The sequence below is a fragment of the Panthera tigris genome, chromosome E2 (assembly GCF_018350195.1).
Source record: "Panthera tigris isolate Pti1 chromosome E2, P.tigris_Pti1_mat1.1, whole genome shotgun sequence".
NCBI classification, from domain to species: Eukaryota; Metazoa; Chordata; class Mammalia; order Carnivora; family Felidae; genus Panthera; species Panthera tigris.
In genome coordinates, this window is record NC_056674.1 from 46,896,218 (window position 1) to 46,918,871 (window position 22,654).

Consider the following 22,654-nt stretch of genomic DNA (forward strand, 5'->3'; position numbering starts at 1 on the left):
AGAGAGAGACAAAGCATGAACGGGGGAGGGGCAGAGAGAGAGGGAGACACAGAATTGGAAGCAGGCTCCAGGCTCTGAGCCATCAGCCCAGAGCCCGACGCGGGGCTTGAACTCACGGACCGTGAGATCGTGACCTGAGCTGAAGTCGGATGCTTAACCGACTGAGCCACCCAGGCGCCCCAAGACAGTTCTATTTTTAAGTTTTTCAGGAACCTCAGGGGTGCCTGGGTGGCTCAGTTGGTTAAGCATCCAACTTCAGCTGAGTTCCTGATCTTGTGGTTCATGGGTTTGAGCCCCACATCAGGCTCTGTGCTGACAGCCCAGAGCCTGGAGCTAGCTTCAGATTCTGTGTGTGTCTCTGTCTCTGCCCCTCCCCTGCTCAGACACTGTCTCTCTCTCTGTCTCAAAAATAAATAAATATTTAAAAATCTAATTAAAAAAAAAAGTTTTTAAGGAACCTCCATACTGTTTTCCACAGTGGCTGCACCAGTTTGCATTTCCTTGGTGAGATCTTAAGTCAGTCATACCTGAACCTGGGATCCAAGGCAAAGGCAGCCACCTGAGGCCATACTGTGGGCAGGCAAAGGCAGGTAGCAGGGAGAGTGAACAACACATATAAGCTCTCCAAGAGTCCTCTACTGAAGGGATGGAGACTCTTCTCTTTCCAGGACTTTCTGACACCAGAAAGTTTAAATGAATGAAGGATCAGTATTGAATTTTGGAGTTCTTCCTTGGACATCTGTCAATATTTATTTTAAAGGTCAGTTCCATATTATTCACGTCCTGACCTACAGTAAGATCTCATAACACTCCTGGGTTTTTTTTTTTTTGTCTGAAAAATGTCTTTATTTCTCCCATACGCTTATTTTTTATAATGGCAAAAATACATATAACATTAAATTGCCATCTTAATCACATTTAAGTGTACATTTTAGTCATGTTAAGTTATATTCACATTGTTGTGCAACAGATCTTTAGAACATTCTCATCTTGCAAAACCAAAACTCTATATCAATGAAACACTAATGCCTTTTTACCACTACATTTTTTAAATTGATGCAGACTTCCCTATGAAACAGACTGTACTTTCCACTGCCATTTTATGTGTCCTATCCAAAGCTTTCATGTTACCTGGATGTTCTATTAGGAATGGCACTATCCAGGTCCCAGCTGGCCTGGCATAGAGTGAGCCTTTTTTTTTTAAGTTTATTTATTTATTTTTAGAGAGAGAGAGAGCAAAAGAGAGCAGGTGGGGTAGAGGCAGAGAGAGAGAGAGAGAGAGAGAGAGAGAGAGAGAGAGAGAGAGAATCCCAGGAAGGCTTTGCACTGTTGGCTTAGAGCCCGATCCAGGGCTTGAACTCATAAACCACAAGATTGTGACCTGAGCCCAAGTCAGACACCTAACCAACTGAGCCACTCTGGCACCCCATAGAGTGAGCTTTTGAGCCTCTGCAGTGCCCACACCTGGATCATATGGTGATTACCCTATATTCCTCCAGTTGTCCCCTGCCCTGCCCACCTTCATGCTGCAGTCTCCTCTTCCTGACAACTCTGAAATCACACAACTCTCCCTTGATGTCCAGATGACTAACTGCTCCTCCTCGACCACATCTTCCTACCTTCTCTTAGTTACAGCCTCCTGCTTCGGGGTAAAAAGCCAAAGTCCTTGCCTGAGGACTACAAGCCCCCCATGATGCTACCACCCACTGACCTCTCACCTCATGTCCCCCTACTCTCTCCATCACCTATCCCTCTAACCACATGACCTCCCCATGTTCTCTCCCCAAAGTCTGGCCACCGGCTAGTTCCCCTGTCTGCAGATACCTAGAGACACTGCAGCATGGCTCACTCCCTGCTCAGAGACACTTTCTCAGTGGGGCCAACCTGTCCATTCTATTTATAATGACAACCCCATCCGCCCATACACCCCCATTCCCCTCTTGCTGCTCTGTTTCTTCCATAGCACCTATCAACTGTTAACATTGTCTGCAAGTGACTACTTAGGCTCTTTGTCTGTCTCACCCCACTGTAAGGTCAGCTCAATGGCAGCAAGGATTCATGTCTGTGGGGTTTTTGTTCCACTGTCCCCAGCACTTAGGATAGTGCCTAGCACATAGTAGGTGCCCCATCAATGACTGTCAATTGTTACAGGGCAGAAGGAGACAGGGCCTAGTACATAGTAGGTGCTCCATCAGTGACTGTTGATTGTTACAGGGCAGAAGGGCTGGAGGCTTTTGTGCACATTCTACATGAGGATGCTAAGTCTGCCACATTTTTTTATTATTTTAATGTTTTTAAATTGAGATATAATTGACATACTTTAAAACTCACTGTTTAAAGTATACAGTTCAGTGGTTTAAAAATAGTCACAAGGTTGGGCCACCATCCCCACTAATTCCAGAATATTTTTATCACTCTAAAAAGAAACCCCATATCCACGAGCAGTCACTCCCCATCCTCCTTCCCTCAGCCCCTGGCACCTACTATTCTTCTCTGTTTCTCTGGATTCACCAGTTCTAGACATTTGGCAACTTAAATGTTTGTTTATTTATTTTGAGACAGAAAGAGAGAGAGAGAGAGAGTGTGTGTGTGTGTGAGAGAGAGAGAGAGAGAGAGAGAGAGAGAGAGAGAGCAGGGGGAGGTGCAGAGAGGGAGGGAGAGAGAGAATCCCAAGCAGGCTCTGCACTGTCAGCACAAAGCCCAACACGGGGTCAGTCCCACAAATGTAAGATCAGGACCTGAACCAAAATCAGTGGGATGCCTAACCGACTGAGCCACCCAGGTTCCCTGAGAGTCAGCATTTTAGAAAGCACTGTTCCCCCATACCCTCATCCCGCCCTGCTCCTTTCCCATCTGCCCAGATACTGAAGCACTTGCAGGAGCAGAAAGACAGCCAGTGCCTGCACGTGGAGGAGTACCAGAACCTGGTGAAGGACCTGCGCATGGAGCTAGAGGCCGTGTCCGAACAGAAGAAGAACATCATGAAGGGTGAGCCAGGGAGCGGTGGGGGCCGGGCGGGAGGCAGAAGGAAGCCGGAGGCCCCCTCTGAGCGAGAAGCACATGCCCCATCCCGCTGTAGACATGATGAAGCTGGAGCTGGACCTGCACGGGCTGCGGGAGGAGACATCCGCCCACATGGAGAGGAAGGATAAGGAGGTCATCATCCTGCAACGGCGGCTGCAGGAGCTACAGATCCAGTTCACTGAGACCCGGAAGCTGGGTTTGAAGAAAGACAAGGTAAGGCAAGAGGAGCCCTCTGGGTAGAGCCACCAGTGGGACAGGTGCGAGGCTGGACCCCGGCCAGAGCAGGCCCTGCAGCTCTGTACCCACGCCCTGTGACAGCCCAGGGACCGTCAACACAGGAGCAGTGAGACTGTGGGGTCCTTAGGCCCAGAGGCAATTCTGAGCACTTCTTTGGGATTTCTCATAGCACATAATAAATAAATAAAATACTTTTGTTTGTACTTGATAGTGGAAAGAAATTCTGGAATGAAATATGGCCTTTTATAGCAACGTGGATGGAACTGGAGAGGGTGATGCTAAGTGAAATAAGTCATACAGAGAAAGACAGATACCATATGTTTTCACTCTTATGTGGATCCTGAGAAACTTAACGGAAGACCATGGGGGAGGGGAAGGAAGAACAAAAATAAAAGTTAGAGAGGGAGGGAGCCAAAGCATAAGAGACTCTTAAAAACTGAGAATAAACTGAGGGTTGATGGGGGGTGGGAGGGAGGGGAGGGTGGGTGACGGGTATTGAGGAGGGCACCTGTTGGGATGAGCACTGGGTGTTGTGTGGAAACCAATTTGACAATAAATTTCATATTTTAAAAAAAAGAAATTCTGTAAGGTAAACTTATTATGAATTTCAAGAAATTTCAATTTATAAAATGACAAATATCTTATGAATATGCAAATAAGGCAGTTTGAAAATACTAATGGAACTATGCCTTGGAAGATCTGTAATTGCCAACATAAGTCAAGGTCCTGGAAAAGCCTACGAATGGAAGTAAGGACAGAAAGGTTGTGAAACCAATGCAAGCTTGTGTAGTCAGTGCTATTCCAACTCTAAACTTCCATCAGAGCTAATAGAAATCATCCAACCCATTGACTGGCTGGTCATTCAAACCTCCCATTTGAAGGTCTAGAGGGGATCCGTTAGTCAAAATGGAAATATCGGAGAGATGATCACAAGAGGCAAGGAGTCTGGGTAAACAGCTTTGAGTCATTCATATATTCAGTCAACAAATATTTTTGAGTTCCTGTGGTATGCCAAGCACCATTCTAGGCATTAAGAATATAATAACACAGGGGTGGCTGGGTGGCTCAGCTGGTTAAGTGTCTGACTCAGTTTCAGCTCAGGTCATGATCTCACATTCCTGGGATTGAGGCCTTTGTCAGGCTCTGCGCTGATGGCCTGGAGCCTGCTTGGGATTCTCTCTCTCCCTCTCTCTCTCTGCCCCTTCCATGCTCAAGCTCTTCCCCTCTCTGTCTCTCTCTCTCTCTCTCTCTCTCAAAATAAATAAGTAAACATTTTTAAAAAGAATATAATAACACATGCAACATCCCTACTCCCCTGGAGGTTACATTCTAATACCAAGAGACAGACGATAAACAAATCACAGAACTAATATATAATATAATGCCAATATCAGGTACTGATAAATTCTTACAACAGCTTTGTGGCTATTTCACACAGGGTGGTCAGGGAAGGCCTCTGTGATAAGGTAACATTTGGGCAGAGATTTGAATGAAGTGAGGGAGCCACCCAGGCAAAGGTCTTAAGGAAGAATATTCCAGGCAGAGGGAGTAGCAAGTGCAAGAGCCCCCTTATACGGCAGTCTGCTTAGAATATTCTAGGAGATAAGCTGAAGGCAAGAGGGGTAGGGGTGCCATGAGGTGAGGTCAGACCAGATCATGAGCATCCTGGGAGGTCATTGTGAGGACTTTGGCCTTTTACTAAGTGAACGCGGCTATCGGAGGGTCTGAGTAGAGGCAGAACGAGATCTGACTTAAACTTTCAGAGACCCCACCCTCCACCCCTTCCCTGGCTGCTGCGTTGAGGGCAGCCTGAGTTAAGGCAGGAAGCAGAGGTAGGAGACTACTGTGATGTCCACGCAAGAGAAGACGGCGGCTGGAGAGGACTCTAGACAATCTCTAACTGGCCTCACCAGGGCACTACTGAGGCCTCTATCAGCATCCACATTTTGCTTTCCTCAGATCCTCCAAGAGAAAGATGAGATGTTGCACGAGCTTGAGAAGGAATTGGCCCAGGTTCAGAACAGCCTCATGAAAAAGGAGATGGAGTTGGAGAAGCAGCAACGAATGACAACAGAACTTGAAATCACCATCCAGGAGGTAAAGCAGGATAAGTCCAGGGCAGAGTGTGGAGCCCTGCAGGCCGAGATCCAGAAGCTGAAGGACTGTCTTGAAGATGCTCAACAGCAACAGAAGCTGATTGGTAAGGCCCCGGCAGGCAGTGTCCCTGTCCCCAGCACACTTCAAACCCACAGGGCCAGAGCAGTCCCCTTTTTTCTCTAACGGGCCACTTTCCTCTCCTTCCTCCACTTCTTCACTCCAAACCTTCAGTGACCTCAGGGTACATCTCCCAGGTATCACAATGCCCTCTCGAGCTCCTGCATGCACCCCTAACTGGGAAAGTGGACTACTGAGCTCACATGCCCACCGCCTTCCCAACTGCCTCAGATGAAGGTCTTCTCTCCCCATCCTGGGGAGGACAGGTCTCTATATTCTGCTTCAGTGCACTGCTTTCCTCCCCATCTTCTCCAGGACCTTCATCATACAATTTACCTCTCCCCTCCCTGGTTTAGACACATTCTCTCCCCTTTTTTTTTTTTTTTTGCCTCCAAACGCATCCTTTGCTGTGTAGCCTGCACTGTCAATTGTGTCCTTGCTCCACTGCTGAGACTGCTTTCTCAGAGGTGGCCGATAACTTGTTGCCCTGGGTAAGGGGTTCCTCTTGGGGTGATGAAAAATGATCAGAAATTAGACACTGATTATGGTTGCACACCTTTGAGAGTATTCCAGAAGCCATGGACCTGTATGCTTTAAGGAGTTCAATTTTATATTATGTGAGTGACATATCAATTTCGGGGGAAGAAAGGGTCCCAAGTGTAGCCTCCTTCCTCCCCTCCTGTAACAGTGTGTGTCTGTGTGTGGTTGGGATCCCACATTCAACCATTGTTTCCCAGCTTTGGAGACATAACAGGTCCCTTCTTTCACAAACGTCACCATTGTTTCCTCTTTTCCCTCCTTCTCTGGCAGTAGTCACCTGCCCCTTACATTCTGCCCTCCTCCCTCTGCTCTAGTTCTCTGGACAACTCTAGAACCTAGAGCCCCCACCCTGACTTGGCACCTGTGGTCACTCGTTTTGGAGAGCAGCCCGCTCTGGGCTTTAGCCCTCTAATTCTTCATTCCCAAAACTGAAACTGTTCTCTTCCCTGCTTAAAAACAGAAAATCTTCCTTCTTCTTCCAAGTTATATAATTATTTCTGTAGTGATACCATCTTTCTTCCAGTCTCCAAGGCTGAAAAACAGAGACTAGGGTGAGGTTGAAGTTAGAAACAAAAGTAGAAACTTTAGTATATAGGAGCATATTCTGGTGTAGACAAACTCCGGTAAGCAACGTATTTGAGGTTTCTCCCTTTACACCCAGTGGGGGCAAAGGAATGGACTAATATTTGTAGGAAGTCTTTCCCCATTTAATACATTCTAGTTTTCCTAAAATAGTCTTTTCTTTATGCCAGGTCCCTGCTCAAGAACCCACTAAATTAACTCTGAACATTCTCTCTGGCTTTCCAAGTGCTCCAAAGCCCTCTCTTGTCCGTGTACCTGCTCAGCTGTCTCCCGGCACCCCTTCCCACTTTTCTTTCCAATCAAACCAGTCTCTTCCCATCCTCTTCCCACATGCCTCCCCTGTTCCCTTCCCATGTGTTTGCTCTAACAATCCCCTCATCTGGAATTCCTTTCATCCTCCTCATTCTCAGGCTCAGCGCAACTTCTATTCCTCCATAAGTCCATCCCCACCAATCTTGCTTCACAGGAGTTCACAGTGAGTGCACGCTTACTGTGTCCTCTATGTCGTGTGGGCCAGTCTGTCTCCCTGACTAGACTCTAAACTCCATTAGGGTCAGGATTTGTCCATAATGACAGGATGAGTCACATAAGAGATACCAAGCAGTTTATATTGATTTGTTGAACTTTAGTCCAGAAGCAGGCCATGGCTGGGGGATAGCTGAAGACGGATAATTCAGCAGAGTTCCTTAGGAGTGATAATGAAATGGAGAGAAATGAGGGCAGGTTGGAAATTGAGGTAGGGCACAAAATGAAGGAACAGACTGGTCTTATTTGGGAGTCTGGTCTTCATGCACACTCCCTCCTCACATACACATGTGCCTGGCTTGTCCCCTGTGTTCTGCAGCTCAGCAAGCAGCCCAGTATAAAGAAGAGGCCCTTCTGGCAAAGAGTAACCTAGAGGATTCCCAGAGGAAACTGCAAAGCTACCTATTCATGGAGAAGCAGAAGACGGAGACCATCCAGGAGCTGCAGAGAGAACTTCAGAAGCTGCAGAAGGATTCCTTGATGGCCGGAGAGGAACTCGCACCCAACAGGTACCACCACGTCACCTCTAGAGAAAGGCTCTGTCCGTTGCGAGCCAGCCGGGACACCGCGGCAGCTGCCCGGGAGTGGGCCAGCAAGCCCCGTGCGGGTGGCTCATGATCCGCCAACATAGACACTGAGTCTGTCCTCCTGTTGTTGCCATGTTGCTTTAGGAAACGGATAGAGGAGCTGACGTCAGAACTCTCTGAGGCCCGGAGGAAGCTTGAACATTCAGAGAAGGAAAAGAGGCAGTTTCAGAAGACAACAGCTGAGCAGGACGCGAAGCTGACTGACCTGCTAGATCGTCTAAAACTCCTTCAACACCAGGTATAAAGGGCAAGCAGGCTGCCAGCTCAAGCATTTGCTCTGCTCCAGATTAAATATATTAGTCTTTATTTGGGAAGATGCCACCACCAATCCATTCAAACTCATTGTCCAGAGTTTGTGTTAGAAAGCTAAGCCAGCCTGTCAGCTCTACTTCCCATGACCAATAATAAGCACTTTCAAGGGCTAAGCTTAAAAACAGTCAGAGGACAATGTTGGGTTTTTTTTTATAGGATTCAAAAGCCATCCTTGTCAGTCATTTTAAAGTCTTTGATCTCTGAATTATTCTTTCTGTGCTTTTCTAAGATTTTTTTAAAAACTTTATTCAAAGAGGTTTTTTATGTAGAAAGATTTAGTGAGTAAGTGGGAGAGAAGGCTGATGCTGTGGGAACTGGATCTATAAATAAAATAAGTTGGTATATCTAATTGAACCAAAAAAAATGCTGAACATCAGAGGAATCTGTTATTATCTATGCTAAATAACCAAGGAGTTGCCCTCATGTTTATTTCAGCCATTCCCTTTATACAATTGTCAGGGGAAGGGGGTTTTGTTTTGTTTTGTTTTTTGTTTTGTTTCGAAAGTGTAGAGCCTTAAGACTGTCTTTCAGGCCAGTCTCTTTACTTCTCAGCATAGGGAGCAAGCCTCCGCCAAAAGCAATCTAGAAGAGGAGCTTCAGGAGGTAACAAGATTAGTGGAGGAGAAACGGGAGCAGTTGAAAAAGAGCAAAGAACAGGAGAAGTTGCTGGAGCAAGAGCTCGAGACATTCCGACAAGAGGAAAAAAGGAAAGAAAAGATGGTGAGAAGGAGAACCCAAGAAGAGCTGGGTCATGAATCCGGGCAAGACTTGAGCCCCACTGAGCCTAGTAGGATACAGAGGCCATGGGGACTCAAATCTCAGGAGAGAAGGGGGAGGGAAGGTGAGAAAGGCAAGGGAGGAGGAGAGAGAAGGCCCAAGAGAAGGCAGGCTGCAGGATGGAGCTAGGCTGGGAAGGGGGAGCAGGCTTCTAAAGGAATCTGAGGTAACACCTCTTTTCTGGGCTTTGTTCTCTAATGGGGGAGCAGACAAAGGAAAATCTGAGAATATTGGAGGAGGAAAATGAGAATGTCAAAGCACAGTTAATGCAATATTCCACGCAACTGGATTCCTCTCTCAGCAAACAAAACGCCTCCCAGCAAATGATCCAAGAGCTAAATAATGAGGTGAGTTGGCAGAAACCCCGAGGGAGTAAGAAAGTTAAATGCTGTGACCCTTGACCTGAAATCGGACCTGTCTCTCCTCCACCACGGAAACACGGCTAACGGCCCAGCCCACGTGCATCATCCGTGATGCCTGTAGCTCCACTTCTCTCCTTGAAGTCGTAACCCTTCCGCACCCATTTGCTCAGCCAAAGAAATGTTTCTTCCACGTGTGGAAGGTCTTATTTAATATCTGCTGGAGCTCCCAAACTACCTGGGCTTTGGCAACAAGTATTCCACTACAGCATTTCAGACCAGAGTTGGGTGAGTCCATGGCTTGGAGCACTTTGCTAGGGTACACTTCCAAAAATAGTGCCAAAGCTCAAAAAGGGGATGGAAAGAGAGACAGTTCTTTATCATCACACAAATGAAGAGGAAAGAAAAATGTAAATGGTACCTAACGTATGCAAGGTACTGTGCTTGACGTCAGGCATCATTTATTGACTATTTAAGTCCTTCACATGCCTTCCATCTGCTTTACTCCCCACAACATATAGATTTCTATGATCCTCATTTTACAGAGGAAAGAAAGGCTGAGGCTCAAAGTAACTGATTACTAAGTGATGAGCTGGACCAGTATTTGAACCTGGATCATCTAGCTCCAACACTAACCTCTTTCCCCTTCATCATGAATGTCAATACTTTCCCCCAACTGAATATATTTCATCTTTCTGCAAGAAACAAATACAGCGTCTTGATGGGTGGTCTTTCGGGTTGCAAATGAAAGACCAAGCAGCCGTCATTCCTTTATAATTTAAGAAGAAAAAATGTTAACCTTAAAAGACTATGGACTATGCAAAGTATAAGAATAGCACTGCCTAGTGGTGCCTGGGTGGCTCAGTCAGTTAAGCGTCCGACTTCAGCTCAGGTCATGATCTCTCCGTTTATGAGTTCGAGCCCCCCACATCAGGCTCTGTGCTAACAACGCAGAGCCTGGAACCTACTTCGGATTCTGTGTCTCCCTCTCTCTCTGCCCTCCCCCACTCACACTCTGTCTCTCTCTCTCTTAAAAATAAATAAACATTTAAAAAATAATTTAAAAAAGTAATAGCACTGCCCAATAGAACTTTCTGTGATGATGGAAACATTCTATATTAGAGCTCTCTTGTATACTCTATCTACTAGCCACATGTGGCTGTTGAGTGCTTGGAATATGGATTAGTATGACTAAGGAACTGAATTTTTTTTTAATTGTTTAAATGTTTATTTATTTTTGAGAGAGAGAGAGACAGAACGGGGAAGGGCAGAGAGAGATGGAGACACAGAATCTGAAGCAGGCACCAGGCTCCGAGCTGTCAGCACAGAGACTGACACAGGGCTCGAACCCACAAACTGCAAGATAATGACCTGAGCTGAAGTCAGTCGCTCAACCAACTGAGCCATCCAGGCGCCCCAGGAACTGAATGTTTAATTTTAATATTAACTAATTTTAGTTTTATTTAAATGTAACTAGCCTTATGTGGCTAGTGGCTACCATATTAGACAACACAGAGGCTGACGTTTCTGGAGTTTTGTCCTCCAGAGATATAAATCTCTCCTTTGCTGTGGTCCAGAGTTGATCTTTGAATTACTGAGATCCCTAAGGAACCTCCCTAAATATAAGGGGTATTACCTAAATATTTAATATGCACCTGTTATCACGTTTGCCAAAAGAAAGATAGCCATTAGAAGTAAAAAGTATTAATTTCAGAATTCCTTTGATGGAAACCAGGAGGCTAGAGGGGTTTTTTTGGTGTGTAAGCATGTTCAACTTTTTAAAAGCATACCTCACATATAGTAGATGTATTGTCAATTGAAACAGTCATTAGAAAGAGGTTTAGTTTCACATTCTAAAATGCATTTTCTTTCATCAGCACTCCTTGTCTTAATTTTCAAATTTCCCATCTGAAAGCAATAGATCCTGAGATTTTTTTTTCATCTCTTTGATTCTAGGACATTTTTCCACCATATTTTATAATTAATTACTGTTAATAAGAAAGCTAATTTATTTTATATATTTATTATGTATTTGGACATTTTACTGAACTCACTTCTAAGCAGTAATAATTTTTCACTTGTTTCTCATGGATTTTTTAGATGGATGGTTATGTCATTTGCAAGCAACAACAATTCTCTAAACTTTTGTAATATTTATTCTTTTTTTTTTCCTTATTGCATTAGATAGTACCTACAATTTAGTGTTCAACAGTAGGATCCTTTTCTTGCTTTGAACATTAATGGAACCCATCTGTTTCAGTATGATGTTCTTTATAATGTGGTGAATGAAATTAATTAATTGATCCTAATTTGGGCCCATCATTACATTCCTAGTATGAGTCCTAACTGTGTGTCATGTATTACTCTTTTAATACAATACTTGGACTATTCTAGGAAGTAAAATAAGGCCAGTATGATGGAAGTGTAGTAATCGAGGAGGATATTGGTATAGGATGAAAGTAGAAACATAGTTAGGGGTGGACATTATGGTCTCTGTTAAGCAATTTGGGGTTTTATTATTAGAGCAATGAAAGGACATTGATGACATTTCCTCAGAAGAGCAGGTGAGGTGATTTGATCTAAGTTTTCAAAACATAACTGTGACTAATGTGTGGAAATGGATTGCAGAGAGGAGTAGGTATGGAAGTGAGGAGACTATTGCCATTCAAGCTAGAGTTTTAGCAAATTCACGATGTGTTTTGGCAGCAAAATTAACCAGACTAACAACGGACTGAATGTGAGAAGAGAGGAATCAGGATGACTTAGTGGAACTCACCTGTAAAACCTTCCAGGCCTAATGCCTTTAGCAAGGGAGAGAGTATATCTTTATGAGAACTCTTATCAAAACTCCTTGATTCTATAATTTATGTATAACTACATATATGTCTCCAGTACCTTTCTCCAAGCTAAACCACTGAAGTTAGAGAAATTTAAAATAGAGCCTCCAAACTCCAGTGGACTTTTAGTTCTTAACAGCCTTCCCAACTTACCCCTTTCTCCTTAAAAAAGCATATCTCTCCTTTGTCCCCCAGACTTGCCTATGGTTTTGCCACAGCTTGTTTGTCCTGGATTGCAATTCTCTTTCATTCCCAAATAAACCTATCTTTTGCTGGTAAAATTTTAAAAAATAAATAAAGCAATAAATAAATAATATAAATAATAAATAATACATATTTATTACATATAAATAAATAATACAAAATTAATTTAATTAAGCTTCTATTTTAGCTTCTAGCATCATTGTGATTTATGTCCCACCCTTCTTTTCAATATCTCACCTCTGTGGTTACACATCTTGATTTGGCCACCATTTATTGAAAACTTACAATGAATCACATACAGTGATTCCCCTGGTTTACTGGGAAGACCCAGATGACTTCATGTTTTCAGAAGTCCCCAAACAAGATGTACTTCTTTTTCCAGAAGACCAAATTATTCCATCTTTAGAAATGGTTTCACTCCCAGGACATGTAAATATAGGGTCAGAAGTGCAATCTAACACTTCTCATCTCACTAATTCCTAGAGTCAAAGATACTCAAAATTCCATCTGAAACAGTAATAAACTTGAAGCCCTGAGCAGCTACTGAAGAAAACCCAACAGAGTGTGTTTCTGTGTATATGGCCACATAGAAGATGTGGGTGTATTGAAATACTAAAGAACAGATAAAATACCAAAGAACAGAAGTTGGGCATGTGAATTTCTAAGGTCTCTCTCCTGCTTCTGGACTTGGAAGTAGATCTCTGCCCTGTACTTAGAAATATTTAATAAGATGACTAGTTACTTAGCATGTTCATGATCATACAGCTATATAGTAATGTATACCTTACTAAGCCCTTTTTACCTACATAATCTCATTTGATCATCACCAAAACTCTACAAAACCATTGAAAGTATCCTGGTTTGCAGAAGAGGAAACTGAGGCTAAGAGAGATTAAGTAAATGACAGAACCTGGACCTCTAACTCCAGATCTTAATTCCTTTTAGCTTTGGCATGAATACTAAGTTTACAACAAGGACTTTGGTTTTTAAACACACTTCTACCATAACTATATGTTCAGTGTATCCCTAATTCCAAACATTGCCGTGTATAATATTACATTCAATCAAAAAAATTATTTAGTATTTACTGAGCACATATTATGTGCCATGCCCTGAGCTATATAGGCAGTGGTGATACAGCAGTGAAGGAAGCACACACAGTCCCACTCTCATGGTGTATCAAGTCTAGTGGATTATGTCAGGAACTAAGAAAGGCACAAAATGTACAAATGAAATGTTGTATCATGTCTCTTAACCTAGAATTGAGTTCCAGCTCTTTATCAAAGGCTACAGAGTCTGTGAAAGGGACTATTCATGTGCTTGATACATCATGGTCCAGTACTGCCAGTACTCTTTGTATCTGGGGGACTTGCTAACTTAGAAGGGGAGTGTCAGGGGAGGGGTGAAGAAGAGCCTGGAAAGGCAGCTGTTCCTTTTATAACAGTGAGAGGAGGGTGTAGGCCTTATCACAGACTGCTCTGCAGGCTAGTGCAGAGAGAAGAGAGCCCAGCTCTTATCCATTTCCTACAGACAGAGAATGCCTCTACTGGCATAAATCTTGACAGTGATATTTCCCCTCCCTAAAGCTAGTCCTTCAGAAGGAGGCCTTAGAGAGTCTGCAGGTCCAGCTGGACAAGAGTGTGCAGAAAGAGAAGCAATATCTCCAGACCATGGTCAGTAAAGAAGCCTATGAGGAATTGTCCAGAAAGTCACTCGCCTGCCAAGATGACCTGACACAAGCTCTGGAGAAGGTAAGCCATACCCTCTCATCTCCAGGACTGTTTTGGGGAAAGAAACATCTGAGTAGCATGAGAGATGTAAGAGTCAATCCCCTGCATGACTGGCTGCCACCAGGACCATCTGCAAACCCTTGCACAAGCTGGGATATCCTTCCAGAGAAGGCCTGCTTACTCTTAATGAGGCTTCTTTTGAGGGGAGGAAGAGGAGGCAAAGATGGAGGCCAAATCCAATCAGTCTTTCTGGCCACAAGTGACCCAGGGGCGAGGATTTCCCAAAACCTAGATTGTCTGGGTAATTTGTGCCCCACTCGGTACCAATCATGCCTAGCTGATCAGTCCATAGAATTGGAAAAAGAGGAAACAGGAAGAAAGGGAGGATGTAGAAAACCAACCATTGTCACTTCCCACCCCTCTCTGGGACCCTAGGCAAGTGACTAGGTGTCTCTGCCACCCTGAACAGAGAGGATGGGGAGGGACTGGAATGCTTCTCTGTTCAGCACCCAACAGAAAGGGCTAAATGGCTTTGACAGCCATTCTCATCCCCTTTGTCTTTGTGGAAGCTCAATCATGCGACCTCGGAGACCAAGAGCCTGCACCGAAGCTTGGCACAAGCCCAAGAGAGGAAAGTTCAGCTGGAAGATGAAATCATTGCTTATGAGGAAAGGATGAAAAAGCTCAACGTGGAATTAAGAAAACTGCAGGGGTTCCATGAGCAGAGCGAGCTAGAGGTAGGAAGCAGTCAGGAGCTCAGGCTGCCTTCCTGTTCCAGGTCGCCAAGGTCTCCTCTTGCCCCTCGAACTCTTTAGCACTGAGCCATTCCCTTCTGCTGACCGGTTCCCTCCCTCCACTTGGCTGGCTCAGCGAGCCTCAGGCAGAGGAGGCAACGGTCAGAGCGGGGGCGCCCTCTGCTGGTACTGGAAGTAAACTGCCCCCTGAGGAGTCCCCAAAGCTGAGAAAGCTCTCTTAGGCCTTGTCACGGGTGCTCTGGTGTCAGGGCCGCAAGCCCGGGTCTCCCTTCTCACTTTGCGCCCCTGAGCAGGTGCATGCCTTCGACAAGAAGCTGGAGGAGATGAGCAACCAGGTGCTGCAGTGGCAGAAGCAGCACCAGAGCGACCTCAAGATGCTGGCAGCTAAAGAGGAGCAGCTTAGGGCCTTCCAGGAGGAAATGGCCGCCCTGAAGGAGAACCTCCTGGCAGACGAGAAGGAGGTGGGTACTCCTCAGCTTCTGACACCTCCTCCCAGACCCTCCCAACACATCCACGACCACCAGGATACCAAACAGCCCTTGTGGGGATGGGGGCACCTAAGAGCTAGGCAAGGACACCCCCAGCCCACACTCTATTCAGTGTGAAGCAGGGTCTCAATGTTCTAAGTCCCATAGCAGTTGTCTCTACCCAACTGTCTTCCTTTGTTGCCTTTGTTGACAGCGATATTGAGCAGAACAAAGGCCTATTCCAGGGAAGAGAGTGCCATCTCCCTGTCAGGTATACCAGCTGCCCTGACTTAGATAACCCACAGGGCAGTCCCCCTCCAGAGCCCATCCTGACACTTTCACTTACCCTGTAGTAGAATCTGCTAAGAGATCTTTGGGCATGCCCTATGCCCTGGTCCCTGAGCAGTGAAGTGCATGGTAGGAGGCCACAGGATATCTCAGGGTAGCAACCGGGCCTTAGCTTGCATTAAAAAAAAGGGCATCCATTCCTCAAGATATTTGTTTTTCCATCTGTTAAAAAAAAAAAAAAAAAAAGGCGGCTTAATGTATTGCTTTTGTCGAACAAACTGTTTTAATGCCTTTGCCCAAAAATCATTATTGTAAGCATACATGTGTCCTTTGTCTCTACTGTAAATGGTGCCCTGGCAGAGATGTCACCTTGTGTGCCTGTACTGCTGGAGGCAGAGGTTCTGCTGTGGCAGTCCCAACTCTGGCCTAGGGGTTGGATGGCAGAATCAATGTTTCTTCTTCCAGGAAGAGAGAAGAGGCCTGATTTAGAAGTAAGGAGATGACAGGCCTATGCTCCCACCCCTAACCCTCTCCTTTTCTTCTTGTACCAAAGCCCTGTTGTGTGCCCCAGAGGTCTGCACCTAAAGATACTACCTGTAGGCTGCACCAAGAGAATGATCAGATTATGTCCAACATGGAGCAATGGGCAAAAGAGCAGAAGTAAGTAAGGGAGAAAAAAGTAAGGCAGGGCTCCAGGGCCTGGGCTGAGCTGAGAACCTGCACACACACTGCCCTCTGGGGACATGGATCCAGTATCAGCCCACATTCAGAGGCTGGGAATAAGATGGAGGGGCCTCAACTAGTCAGTCAGAATCAGAAAGATCTGCTGACTTAGAAACAGAGCAGCTCCAAGATAAAAGAGATGCTTTGCTGTGGGTCATAGTCCCCTTTCCCAACCTGGAATCTGGCTTCACTGCCTGAATCCCTTGAAATCACCTGAGATCATGGTGATCTTGCATGGGAGTTTGAGAATGGAGGGTCCCCTTAATTGCCAGGTGCTAGGGAGGCTCTAGCTCTGGGGACTGGGTAATGAACAGGGTCTAGGGTTCAGCAGACACCTTACTGAAAACACCAACAACCCATCCAGCCAGCTCATGCCCTTCTACATGGAGGTCTGGGAACTGTTTCTCTTTTGGATTTTATTACAGGATCGCCAACGAGAAACTAGGAAACAGGCTCCGTGAACAGGTCAAATATATTGCCAAGCTAACTGGAGAAAAAGAGTAAGTCATCCCACACCACCCAGGCTGCTGCTTGGGCCGAAGGAGAAGGGTCAGGCACGAGCCAGGGCTGGCTTTTCCATTAGATACATGCATCTGACCTTAGGAAAGAGTTGGGGCTTTGGAAAGATTCTGAGTAGTGAATCCACATTTATGTGACCTTGGGCACATCACTACCTCTTTGGGCCTTTGTTCCCTCACCAACAATACAGGAAGGGGTTAATGGTCCCTATGCCCCTTCTCACTGTTACCTTCTGCGATTATCAGAGGTCAAAAATTCTAAGAAGGAAACATGAACTGAAAGTTAGACACTACTAGTTAGGGTAGAGACTAAGCTGCTGTAACAAAGAGACCTCCGAATGAAGGAATGTAGAACATGGAAGGAACATCCCTAGGAAGTGAACAGTCCAGGGTGGTGGGGTTCCTCTGTCCCACATGGTCATTTGGGAACGGAGGTTCCTTCTACTTGCTGCTGCAACCTCCCCTATGGCCTTATTTCACCCTCCTGGTCAAAGCTGGGTCAGCAGAGTGCAGTGTAGGAGGAGTGTTGGAAGTTTGGGAACAGAAGTGAACATATGGACGTCTAAAACCAAGACTTTGGAGATGGTACAGGTAACAGGTCATGATAAGCTCCAGGGCAATGTTTCTCAACCCTTTGTCAGGGAACACTTATAAAATAACCACAATTGTTTGGCACAGTGGAAGGATTTGGGATGGGTTGTTTATGACAAAGTTGACCAACCAGTGGCTGCCCCAAGAGCTGGGGGTGTCCATATCTCAGCCCCAGTTGGAAAGCTCTGAGCTGTAACCTTAGGAGGGTGGCTGAGTTTAAGGAGAAGATAAGATCATTGGAATACAGAAGTCAAGCAACTGAGAGGCCAGGACTTGGACAGAAAGTACAGGATGTTGAAGATACTTGGGAATGCTGAAAGAAGTGGACCAAAGAGAGTAGCAGAGAGCCAGGGAATGAGGGCATGGTGAGGACCCCTCCTCCAGGCCCAGTGGCATATGGAGTATGGCAATGACATGTGGGGCTCCAAGGGAGTAAGTGTCTTGGACACCAGCCAGGTTTATAGAGAGCAAGAGGACAAACCACAGTCCCAGAGAAGTTGGGAATGAATTCTTTGACTTCTTCTAGAAAAGACCATGAAATTTTTCACTAGGACAAAAGCATTTTCTGAAAGGGATTAAATGAAAGAAAAATTGTAACAATCTGAAGGTAACAGAAAAAAGCATTTCATCCTTTTTCTTATATTGTGCCCAGTTCCAGGAAGTTCTGTTTCACAAAGAACTCATTCTTAAGTGAACCTATTTGAAGGAAAACCATCTTTTAATAATAATAATAATGCAAATACTATTTGTCAGTTTCCTGTGTAAGACACTGATCTAAGTGATTTATATGTATTAACTTATTTAATCTTCGTAAGAAACCATGAGTTCAGTACCATTAAAATCATAAAACCGTGAAAAACTGTCATGGGGGAAGAAAGAGAGGAACCCAAAGGCTAAATAACTCATGAATAGTAAATGCAAGAGCCAGAATTCCAACTCAGGAAGTCTAGTTCCAGAGCCCACTGTCACTCACTGCCCTGAGCATTGGTTTAGAGAAATATGACCATTTATTGAGCCACAGGAGATATGCTAAGTTCTTTCACCTCACCTACATTGCTGCCACCATTTCCTCATCTGTAAAATGGGGATAAGTTACTTGTCCAAGCTCTCAACAGAGCTGGGATCCCCTGTGCTCTCAACCTTCCAGGAAAGGAAGGCAAAAGAACCTGGGCTTTGGCATCAGAACTGGATGAGAGTGTTTCCCAGGTATGGCCAGCCGGGACAGCTTGAGCACATGTGATTGTTCATAATAGCCTTCTGGCTCTTCAAATCCAATTTCTATCATTTGTCAAACTGGATCTTTCTATGAAGCACAGAAGGCAGATCAGACTTAATTATCCCCATCTGACAGATAGGAAAACAGGCCCTGAGCTGACATGACACAGTGGCTCGGGAGTTGAAGCAGACTGAACATCCTCTGTCCTTTCCTCAGCCACCTCCACAATGTAATGGTCCATCTGCAGCAAGAAAACAAGAAACTGAAGACTGAGATAGAGGAGAAGAAGGTGAAAACCGGGCACCCAAGGCTATACACCAAAGCCCTAGGCCCGAGCAAAACGGAGCCCATACCAAAGGGAAAAGTGTGTGCCACCTTGGGCTGGAGGGGGATGTCCCAGGACATGAACCAAAGAATGGACATCACCAAGTTTGTCGGGATACCCCACTGTTCAGGTATTCTGCCATTTATCTTTTGCTACTTATGTGATATCATCTCACTTAGTCCCATGGTTCAAAAAAAAAAAAACAAAAAAAAAACAATAGCAACAGCCTGATGCTATTTTTCAAGAGATCACTGCATTGGGAATTCAAAGTGGGAGCTGGGGGACAGATCTTTTGCTCAGCTACTCTAGACCAAAGATAATTGTTTCCTCATCTGTAGGGAGAAGAGGTAAGTGAATTAAGGCTCGTTCTGATCTAAGACTCTTTGACGATACCCAAGTGCATCATATGTCAGACCCATCCCTCTCCCTGACCCAGTCCCTTTTGGGAAGTGTAGGGACAAGGAGGGAACAGGCAGAATAGACATCTTCCTCCCATAGTATGTTCGGAAAACCCCAAAAGAGCGCCCCAGTCCCCTGTTCAGCCTAGGTCCACGGCTACCTTTTCTGTCACCTATAGACTCCATATTACCCCCAAGGGAAGAAGTCACCCCACAGCTGAGATGCCTGGCCATGAGGCCAGTCCTTGAGGAATCACCTCATTAGTTTCTCCTCAAATCAAGACTATCATTTCCTCCCTGTTCCCTCAGGTTCCTCATATTGCTAGAATCAGCACCTTTGCCCTGAGCATCATTTCCACGCACGTTTTTCAGAGGACAGTGATTTCCCGCCCCTCTCTCTTGGATCAGCTCTTATGGGAATGCCTCAAGGTCCCAGCCTATTTTGCAAGATGCAAACATTTTATTGAGTTTTGTCCACTTTCTGCAGTGGAGTGAGCATTGGAACCGTACTACCATCTCCAGACCCAAACTCTAAAAACATGAGCATAGCAGTGTCAGTGAACTCTCGGCATCTTGCAGACATCTCTGCCCCCTCAAGCCCCCAGCAACATGTTCATCCTGTTTTCTTAGTATTCTAAAAGATACAGTCTCTCTCACATATATAGGGAAGCTCTAACTCCCAAAGCAAGCTTCTGGATTACCTGTATTAGTTTTTAAAACAAGAGATAATTAACTCCTTCTTTATTTCCATCTGTCTGCAATTTTAAGGAAAAAAAAATATCTAAAGACCTCAAAAAGGAAAGTGATCCTGAGACCCAAAAGAAAGGAAGAGAAATGAGTGATACATTTTCCAAATGGAAGAGGGAGAGAGAAACATCTGCTTTCTCCTTGGCCACCATATTCCATTTCTCCTTCTAATATTTTGTTTTTCTCCCCAGCCAGCTCAGTACAAGTAAAATTCCATTATAACAAACTCCAAGCACAACTAAACTATTTTATTGTGGCAAGATTTTGTTAAACTGAATATATGTCTGGAATATATATTCCTAGTCTGTAGGAGATTGACAGAAATAGCTACTAAGATAAAGTTAGAGAAAGAAATGAAAGAGCTTGAATCTTGGGGTGGAGGATAGGAGAAGTGAAGGAAGAAACCCACTTCCTTGGTAAGGGGTTGGTAAGGATTCTTAAATATTCTTGCCTCACTCCGCAGCCAAACAAAAGCCAAGAAAATTCATTCCAAATAGGAACCTGTTGCATAGAATGCACATGCCAATACCTGGGAAAAGCAAATACGAGAGGTGCAGTATGAGGCAGGAGTGACGGGCATCTCTGACAGTCTCTGCTGTGACAGTGTTGTTTGTTTGTTTGTTTAGGTTTATTTTTAACTATGTACCCCCATTGGGTTTAGAGTAAGGATATATTTCCCAGAGTAAACAAAGATTGAAGAATCTGGTACTAATGAAATGGTTTCCTGCTTCTACCCTGTAGCCCATTCACTCAAACAAAAGTTCAGTGTCGTTAAAATCCCTACTACAATCCACTAAAAAAGACATTTAGTCTCTATATTTATGTAAAGGTTTCAGGGGTGCCTGGTGGCTCGGTTGGTTAAGCGTCCGACTTCAGCTCAGGTCATGATCTCACGGTCCGTGAGTTCGAGCCCCGCGTCAGGCTCTGTGCTGACAGCTCAGAGCCTGGAGCCTGTTTCAGATTCTGTGTCTCCCTCTCTCTCTGCCCCTCCCCTGTTCATGCTCTGTCTCTCTCTGTCTCAAAAATAAATAAACATTAAAAAAATAAATTAAAAAAAAAAAGAAAACGTTACATATATTTTGGCCAAGATAATAATAGCTGGATACTTTTTTTTTTTTAAAGAGAGGGAAAGTGAGAGAGAATCTCAAGCAGGCTCCACACCCAGCATGGAGCCCAACATGGGGCTCAATCTCACAATTGTGAGATCATGACCTGACCAAGATCAAGAGTTGGATGCTCAACTGACTGAACCACCCAGGCGCCCCAATAGCTGGGTACTTTGAATGTTGTACATTTTTTCAAAGTTATCTTTCACTTCCTGTGGGGTGACTACACCAGAGCATGGCAGGTAGTGGGTTACGGGGAGCAAAGGGCAGAGCAGGGAAACACAGATATGTCACCCTAGCCATCTGGCCCTTTGAGCCCAGCTAGGCAGGAGATCTGATGGGGTAGAGGAGTTGAACTTAGAGAAATGTAGTTTCTCTAAAGATAAGGCAAAGGGCAGGGAAGTTGAGTGTTGTCTAATTATAATTCTTTAAGAAATAGCCAAAGGGGTTTCTAAAAGGTACTTTGAATAGCTGATATTAGAAATGGTCTCTGTAGGATATAGTGATGGTGGACACTTGTTCATTATAAATTTGTTCAAACGCATCAAATATGTACCACCAAGAGTGAAGCCTAATGTAAACTATGAGTTCGGTGGGATAATGTGTCAATGTAGGTTCATCAGTCGTAACAAGTGAACCACTCTGGTGGGATGTTGATGGTGGGGGAGGCTATGCGTGTGTGGGAGCAGTGGGTATATGGGAAATTTCTGTACTTCCGGCTCAATTTTGCTGCACACCGGAAACTGTCCTAAAAAGTAACCAAAAAAAAAAAAAAAATTAGTGCTTCAGCCACCCATTGAGAAGATGTCACTCAGATTCTGACATCTTGGCCACAGAATCCTTTGCAACAGATTCTCTTGTATCCACCTGGAGTATAATTTTCTCCACTGAGCTGAAGAAACCCAGAGCAAACATCAGCCCCCTCAGGCTGTCTTACTAAAGGGAAGGAGAAGTTCATTGGCATCACCATGTTGCCCCATAAGCACTTGTCTTTTGAGCCTTCTCTCAACAGCCCAACTGAGGAGGAAGCTTCCTGCCATAGACAGGACCTTGCAAACAAGCTCTGGAGTCCCCAGAACGAACCCCCATCTCAGCCCAAGACCCACAACTGCTGACAGGTGTCTAAAGTACCATCAACTAGGCATTTAAGGATAGATGCCCATGACTGAGAGCAACAGGGGGCCCCCAGAAAGATGTCCAGTTCAACAGCCTCACTGTTCCTTCACACCAGGAGAAAACCTGAAAGCCAATCTCCAGAATCCCCCTCAGGGTTTTTGTCAAAGACATGCTTTTGTATCCCTGGGGGCAGAAATCAGTTATACCTGAGGAAGAGGTGGTAAGAATCAGAATATTAAAGTGGGAAGGAACTTTAAGGTGGATCTGAATAGAAAGCGTCCATAATTTAAAAGAAAATATTAGAGACAGAGGTCCAGACAGACTCTTGTGCAGAAGTTCCAACACCAAAACAGATTTGGGAAGCGCTGCTGGGGGGTGGGGAGCCTCCCCAAGCACCCTGTGGCACCTGTGTGTGGCAGGTGTCCTTGCAGGTGCTCCTTGTTTTTAAATGAGAAGTTTGGGTTGACCCATGGTTT

General features: G+C 44.9%; 1 protein-coding gene across 3 annotated transcripts in view; it reads left to right on the top strand.

The window, feature by feature from the left end:
• PMFBP1 (polyamine modulated factor 1 binding protein 1) overlaps positions 1 to 22,654 on the top strand; it is a 46,121-nt gene that overhangs the window by 23,135 nt on the left and 332 nt on the right. For 2 of the 3 annotated variants that reach the window (XM_042970564.1, XM_042970565.1), the window contains exons 8-20: positions 2,862 to 2,988; positions 3,080 to 3,237; positions 5,221 to 5,461; positions 7,442 to 7,631; positions 7,794 to 7,947; positions 8,574 to 8,741; positions 9,008 to 9,145; positions 13,785 to 13,949; positions 14,498 to 14,665; positions 14,977 to 15,144; positions 15,992 to 16,098; positions 16,587 to 16,661; positions 18,703 to 18,941. In XM_042970564.1, coding sequence (XP_042826498.1) covers positions 2,862 to 2,988; positions 3,080 to 3,237; positions 5,221 to 5,461; positions 7,442 to 7,631; positions 7,794 to 7,947; positions 8,574 to 8,741; positions 9,008 to 9,145; positions 13,785 to 13,949; positions 14,498 to 14,665; positions 14,977 to 15,144; positions 15,992 to 16,098; positions 16,587 to 16,661; positions 18,703 to 18,941 — 2,098 coding nt within the window. Of the gene's footprint in view, positions 1 to 2,861; positions 2,989 to 3,079; positions 3,238 to 5,220; positions 5,462 to 7,441; positions 7,632 to 7,793; positions 7,948 to 8,573; positions 8,742 to 9,007; positions 9,146 to 13,784; positions 13,950 to 14,497; positions 14,666 to 14,976; positions 15,145 to 15,991; positions 16,099 to 16,586; positions 16,662 to 18,702; positions 18,942 to 19,977; positions 20,225 to 22,654 lie in introns of those variants that run through there. The other variant, XM_007074940.2, reaches the window with a different exon arrangement.